Source organism: Eucyclogobius newberryi, unplaced genomic scaffold (assembly GCF_026437365.1).
Source record: "Eucyclogobius newberryi isolate DKJ021-1_F unplaced genomic scaffold, fEucNew1.0.hap1 SCAF_17, whole genome shotgun sequence".
Taxonomy (NCBI): Eukaryota; Metazoa; Chordata; class Actinopteri; order Gobiiformes; family Gobiidae; genus Eucyclogobius; species Eucyclogobius newberryi.
The window spans coordinates 5,605,412-5,613,027 of record NW_027315801.1 but is presented as its reverse complement, the minus strand read 5'-3'; the positions used below and the strand labels follow the sequence as shown (position 1 = coordinate 5,613,027).

Genomic DNA, 7,616 nt, shown 5'->3' with positions numbered 1-7,616 from the left:
ACAACTCTGTATTTTAAGACACTGCAGACTACAGTTTGTCCTCTGAACATATCTCTAACATGTTGTTTCATTTAGTCCACTTCATCCATCGATTTCTCTGGGACATTTGAACTTCAAAAAGTCTTTTTTTCCACAGAAACATAAAGATCAGGCCTTAAATTACACAACAAACTTTACAATCTTCTACATTTTCTAACTCTAAGCACAATTCATCAAATTATAGGCCTAAAACAAATGAAGTGAAATTCAAATTTTTCAGGACCAATTTTCAGTCAAATCTAGTTTATAATGTCAACAAAATGAACACATTCAGAGGATGAATCGGTCTAAAACTTCGTCGATACTGCGGTTTCAATGATTTCAATGTCGTTTTTGAAGGATGGAGCGTTTTGTTGTCGACCTTCGGCGTCTGAAGCGCAGGGATCGTCATCGTTTGAAGGAAGAAGGTGAAAAGGTCGCCACCGTTTGGACGCTTCACATCTGCTGCGGATCAGAGCTTCCGGAACGACCCGTGTACACTTAATGGAACACGTACAGGGTTTTCGTACACAACGCGCGGATTACAACAGATTACACCGCTAAGAAAGTATTTGCGAGACGTTCTGATCGTTTCATAGGTTTATTTATTTAGTTCAAAGGTCAGCGTGATTAGGAATGTCCCGTTTTATCTGATTCTGTTCCTTTCAGTGGCCCTGTAATGTCCATTATGTAACCAATTATACCATTCAAATATAACAAGGCACAGCTTCTGAGACATTTCTTATTTGTAATTTTCAAATTATTAACTGTCACGTCTAAATAATAAACCTTGATAAACAGGAGATGCAATGAAAAATACAAATCTGCAAGTTTTTAATCAAGTTTTGAGGACGGCGAATCCACTTGGAAGAAATAAGGCGTTTTTAAACCCATTAAGAATAAATGAATTTAGCTTTTGACTCTTTGTAAAACAGTGCAAAGCAAATTAATGTAAGATACAAACATAGTGAGTGTAAATGTAAAAATAAATAGACATTTTGTGAATAAAATAGTATTCAAGATAAATATAAATAGAAAATATTCCTGTTCATGTTCTGGCAAGTGGCAGAACTGGTGATGCTCGGGGGCGGGGCCAAAACAACGCTGGTCACGTGACTCAGACTGTTCACGAACCGCTGTTGTTTCACCAGGGGGCGTTTCACCAGGGGGCGTTTCACCAGGGGGCGTTTCACCAGGGGGCGTTTCACCAGCCTAAGTTCATCACCGAGTTTTAAATGAACCACAGAATAACAGAGTCTCAGAAGGAAGAAGGAAGTCGACAGGAGCGAAAAACAAAAACTCTAAAAGGGATAAAGAGAAAAAACCTGGCAGCAAATAATGTGGGTTCAAAACCATATCAACCATATGTAACTATGTGTTTGTGGAGGGTTTTAATTCTGATGGTGAATTAGCAAAAGCTTTTAACAGTTTTTATAACCGCTTCAATACTGAAGATTTTAAACCTGAAATTCAGAGACTAAAATGAACACTCAGCCCTTTTACTTTGAAATGGTTGCGGTAGAAAGAGCCTGAACAAAAGCCCAGACTAAATGTGACTGTGATAAAAACAGTTGAGAGTCGTGAGGTCGTGAGGTCCACTGAGGTCCTGAGGTCCAGAGGTCCACTGAGGGGCCGACTGACCCTTTGCAGTTTGCATACTGGCCACACGGGGGAGCTGAGGATGCCACTGCTACTTTATTGGATCTGGTTCTTCATCACCAGGACAAAGCTCATGCCAGGCTTTTATTTGTGGATTTTAACCGCTTTTAAACACAATTTTAACTCGGTATCCACGGCGATTTGGGACTATTTTAAAGGACAGCGAGTTCTGCTTCCCTCAGGTGACTCAGGTGTTCGATATGAGACCACGCCCAGTCATCACTGATTGGTTATCACAAGTACATCATCCAATGAATTATCAGGAAAAAAAAGAGTGACATGAAATAAAGTCGCGTATCAAATGTTCATGTGCACTTTTAACAAACTTCTTTCTTTCTCCTTTTTTTAAACGGTAAAGCGTAAAACACATACTTGAAGACGTACAACTCCAGTAGGGGGCGGCAACAACAACAACGACAACAACAAAGACAAATTGACTCAAATAAAATGTCAAAAACCTTTAGTTGGCTTCATAAGTTCTTAACTATTTATAATAACATATTTTTAAATGACATAATGGGCATATTTCTGTGTCAATTTAAGACGTTTTTACACATTTATTTATTACCATTTATTCAGATGACAATATTAATGCTTTCAGTCTAATTTAGTGCTTTTTTTAGACTGGAATACACACTTTTTCTTTATCACATATACTTTATTTCCTGCCTTTCTCGTTGTTTTTAGCCGCATTTGAACTTCCGCAGGTCACCAGCAGAGGGCGCGAGTCATTTTAATAATACTAGTAATAATGACTCTCAAAGATGTTTTACGCTGCATTTTTCCTCCTCTTTCTCTCTTTTGTGGAAACATCGTCATAAACTGCACCTGTCAAACTCACAGAACGCGTAATACAAGAAACAAATAAAGTTTCATCTCGTTTTGAATGTGTTTTATCATTTTTATTTGACACATTTTAACGTTATTCCCACAACAGGAAACACACGATTTTTGGTTCGGAGCACCTTCTTGCCCAAGCAAATTAAGACTACAACAACCAAAAATGTACACGTCATATTAAAGAAACCTCATAAACAATATCTTATAAAACAAAGCGGGCGTAATAAATATCAGACAAAACTAAAGGTAAACGGACAACCTACGACGCTTTGGGAGGTTATCGACAATTTACAAGTGATGGACACATTTATGCGGGTGAAACGTCTCCGACACAAACATTTCATTCTTTTTAATACATCGGCCACACAAAGAAATAATATCTACATTCTTTTAAATGCCTTGAAATCAGAATGTGAATCTTAATTTGAATGTTTCTGATTCATTTGAATGTATTTTCTTGTAATAATTTGGTTTTCTAGCCATTTTTGAACATTTATAATCGTCTTTTTTGTTGTTTTAATGACGCGTTTTCTAATTACAAGCTAAATAATCAGACGGGAAAGTGAGAAAATAGCAAAGTTCTGACTCGCCCGATGATGTCAAGATTGTGATCAGGAAAAGCGATTGAAATGGACACGCTGCGTTCATGTTTTCGAGCGACATTGACCGTTTTCGACATAAATATTCAAACAAATCGCTGAAAAAGATGGTTTGTTTGGCTCGATGGACTTAATCCCTTTCGATGGTGATTCTGGGACTGAAAAACCTCCAAAAACACGACAAAAAAAGAAAATAACCTCACTTTTGTTTCTTTAGCGTGTCGGACTTTGTGCCAGTCTTTGTTTCATGTGAACGTGAACCTTTCCTTCGACCTCGTTCCAAACTAAAAGGATCTACGGATATCGCGTCGTCACGTGAACGCAACCGACGGGAAATTGTGCGAACATTTGAATTTTGAAAGGAGAATTTTGCATTTAAATCCACCAACGCTCGACACAACCGCGAGATTCAAGCACATCTTCTGAATTCAAGTCATTTTTAGGTCACGCGCGCCGCCATTTTTCACAATTTCCCTCGCCGACCAATCAAGAGCGAGCGCGTAATACAAACGTGTAGTGCAGAGAAAAAATAAACAAAAGAACCTTTGAAATGTTAACCGGCGAAACCCAAAACGACGCCGGCGGCAGAAGTTCTCGCCGCGAGGAAACGAGGAAACATGAGTCGCTTCTTGATTTGGCATTTTTTCCCATCTTTGGCCGCTATTTTCACAGGAGTTTTATTTGTTTTTTTGGTTCAGTCGACATGTCATCCATTCATTCACAAACAAACATTTTGCGACTCTAAAGTTCAAAACAAAGTGTGCAATTATTCCTTTCGAGCAAATCGGGAGCGGGACAAACACGAGGCACTGGTTTGAACGCAGATTCAACATATATCGTTTTTCTCATTTTTTTTAAAGGTGGAGCCAGTTCTTTAGCCTTTAATTCCCACCTCAGTGTTCCCAGTCCGCCTTAAGAGTCCCAGTTCCAAAATGCTACTTCAAAGTGCAAGCAGTTGGTGTCTCGCCCGCCTCTCTCTTCCTCGTTCCAACGGCGAAATAAAAGGTAGTTGAAAATGCAGAGTCCGTGGAAAAAAAAAACCAGAGCGAGAGAGAGTGCGGTTTTTGTCGAGACGTTTCAGTCCATCCGCGGCCATGAAGAGGTTAAACTTCCCTGGAAAAGCAGGAAGACACGAGTCAAAAATGTCTTCAGGAACAAACGTGGAGAAGAAAAGCTTCTACAAGTGCGAGATGGATCCAAAAGAAAGGTTTTTAGGCTCAAATATCATACGTTCTAATCCAATTCTTACAATGTTTGTTACATTTTTTAAAATAAACTTTTCTTTTTTTTTAGCTTGGGCTTCAATAGAGTCAATATAATTCTGAAATATTGTAATGTTTTATACAATAATATATGGTGGTCTAATAATCTTTATCATGCAACCTAACTATAATAAAGAACAACAAAAATAAAGAATAACAAATATGGAAAAAAAACATTCTACAAGTGCAAGTTTAGAAAAATAAATGTATTTGAGCTCAAATATCATAAATTATTATCCAATTTTTACAATGTTTGCTACATATTTAAATAAACTTTCGAGGTTGGGAAATGTATATCAGTTTGTTTAATTCTTTGTTGCCTTTTTTTTTTTTTACCTGGAACATCAATACAATTCTGAAATATATTTTATACAATAATATATGGTGGTCTTATAATCTTTATCATGCAACCGAACTATAAAAAAAACAATTTCTACTTTTACTTTCAATAAAATGTTCTAAAATCTAAAACCTGAATTAATAGGTTTTGCCTCAGAATAAGAATGTATTTCTGCATTAGTATCTACATTTAATATATCTAAAGTGGGGATGGAAATCAACTAATTACAAATACTTCAGTTACTGTAAAATGTTTTTACAAAAGAGTGATTTAAAATGATTATAAAATCGTGTTTTAAGTATAATTGAATTGAGTTCATTTTTAGCCATGTAACTGTACTTTGAGATTGTTTCCCACGTTTAAACTGTAAATACTTGTAAATACTTGTAAATACTTGTAAATACTTGTAAATACTGTAAATACAGTAATAAATACTCACGATGCGGTGAGCGTGGAGTTCAGGACCATGGACGTGCGGATCCGATAGAGCTGAGCCAGAGTGAGCTTCTTGTGCTGCTGGACCGGACACTTCTTCCTCTTCAACGACACTTCCCCCGGCGACTCGCACTTCCGCTCTCCACCAGCAGAGACCGCCGCCGCTGCGTCCCCGGCCGGCCCGGCCCCCGTTGCACCCCGCCCTCGCCTGGCCTCCGCCCGCCTCACGGTGGCGCAAAGCTTCTTTGAGGCCGCGCCCTCGCCCGAGCCGTCGTCGGGCCGGTAGAGGGGTTTATCCGGGACCGGCTCGGCGACGCCGTGGCCGAGCGCCGACATGCTGCGACTGTGCGCCCGGTCCGACGCCCGGTCCAGCTCGCCCTCGCCCGCCGCGCTCGGGTCGGAGACGCTCGGGTCGCTGTGGACCCTCTGGAGCAGGTTGTCCTCGGAGCGGGACAGCGTGGACAGTCTTTGCAGGCAATGGTGGCGACTCGGGGCGGGTCTTCGGCACGCTCTCGACGACTGGACGACGGACAACTGCGATCCCAGCGAGGCGGCATCGTCCTCGTCGTCCTCGCCCACGTCCTTGTCCCCCACGTCCTCGCCCCCTCGCTCCGCCTCTTCCTCTTCGGTCTCTTCCCCTTCGCTCTGCTCTGGTCGGGGTTGTAACTCTCTCAGGAGCGATTCCGGCGAGAGCGTCCCGTAGGCGCTGTCCATGGAGAGCGAGCGGCACTGCGGGTCCAGCTTGTCCTCTAGCTCCGCCTCCTGGTCCGGCTCAGAGTAGATGGTGGACAGGACCCTCTGCAGACTCGTGGGCAACGAGCGGTGCGAGTGGACGCTCGGGTCGTGCGCGTCGTCTTCGGTCGCGTCAGAAAAGGTTAAACTCGGGAGGCGGGGCTCGTCCACGTCTATGACCGACAGCGTCTCGGTAGAGCCGTCTGATTGGCTGAAAGAAGGACACAGATTTAGTTGAACTTAAAGTCACACATTTCAGGTTTTACTGCAGCGGAGCAAGAGACGAGGGTCGAAATGTGATTGCAGATGAATAAAAGCAAGCTCGTAGTTTGAATTCAGTTTATTAGAGCCGATTTCAGGCCATTAAGTAGGAAGGCAACTATAAGTATTATCATTATTATCATTATTATTATTATTATTATTATTATTAGGTTTATTGTTTTATTTTGTCTTATTATTTTTATTTTATTTGTTTTATTTGAATTATGATTTAACAATGTTCCTGTTTTTGTAATAAAAATGCAATTATAATTATTATTATTTTTTATTATTATTTATTTTTCCTCTTCTTATTGTTTTTATTATATTTGTTTCTACTTTTACTTTTTGAACATTATCAACTAAAAAAGGTTGAAATATTGTGATCAAAAGCTTCTAGAAAGAAAACTTTTAATAATAACCAAGTCATTGAAGAACATTTTAAATTTCGTATTAATTTTTAGACATTTTGATTTAATAATGTTGCGGTCTTGTTTTAGAGTCTGTATTGTCCAGATAACAATCATAATTATTCAAATACAACTACAGTTATGTTTCATAGCCGGCAGGACACGATTAGTCAATAAACCGTGGCAACTCGAAATCTAAGAAAATAAGTCTGTGCGACATTATATTTAAAAACCTACAGACCAAACGAATCTTTTTGTGGACTAAAAGGAAATATAATGTAAAATGTTTTGATTAGTCCATTTTTCTTTTGATTTAGTACATTATTTTTTTTCTTGATTTAGTCCATTTTTTTATTTCTTTTTTAGATTTAGTCTATTTTCTTCCCTTTTTTTTTTTTTTAGATTTAGTCCATTTGTTTCTTCTTCTTTTTTTTAGATTTAGTACATTTTTCTTTCTTTAGATTTAATCAGTTTTTTTTAATTTTTTCTAGATTCAGCACATTTAATTTTTTTTTTTAGATTTAGTTCATTAAAAAAATAAATTAGGTCCATTATTATTATTATTATTATTATTATTAATAATATTTTTTAATTAATTTCATTTGTTCATGACATTGAAACTAAAGCTGGGTTTCTGTCCTAAACGGTGAGTATGTCGTGTGTCGTGTGCGTTACCTGGAGCTCTGTTTGTGCCTGAGGCTGGGCGAGCTGGCAGTGGAGTTGCTGCTCTCCTCCTCCTCCTCCTCTGTGGTGGTCTTCACACACTTCTGCTGTCGGACCACCTCCTCGCTCCGGAGCCGCTGCAACTGGTTCTGGAAAAAACACAGACACGATGAGTCAAAGCGCCGCAACAAACGCTGCAGTAAACGAGTAATTTCAGTTCAAACTATGCGTCAAAAATAATTTTGTATCTGTTAATATCAATATATAAAAACGATGGAAAACGTATTAAGAATAAAGATAATGAGATGAAAAAACACAAAATTACAAGAACATATTTTTGAATATTTGAATTTATCGTTCTAAAACCTAGAAAGCCCCATTGGTCCCTCCATCTAATGTT

The 7,616-nt window shown here is 39.0% G+C and overlaps 1 protein-coding gene across 2 annotated transcripts in view; it reads right to left on the bottom strand.

The window, feature by feature from the left end:
* Positions 1–4,204: 4,204 nt before the first annotated feature.
* Positions 4,205–7,616, bottom strand: part of plekhg5b (pleckstrin homology domain containing, family G (with RhoGef domain) member 5b) — a 122,709-nt gene continuing 119,297 nt past the window's right edge. For both annotated transcript variants that reach the window (XM_072448834.1, XM_072448835.1), the window contains 3 exons: positions 7,229–7,365; positions 5,158–6,096; positions 4,205–4,229 (listed from right to left, as the gene is read on the bottom strand). In XM_072448834.1, coding sequence (XP_072304935.1) covers positions 4,220–4,229; positions 5,158–6,096; positions 7,229–7,365 — 1,086 coding nt within the window. In that variant the 3' untranslated portion in view covers positions 4,205–4,219. The remainder of the gene's footprint in view (positions 4,230–5,157; positions 6,097–7,228; positions 7,366–7,616) is intronic.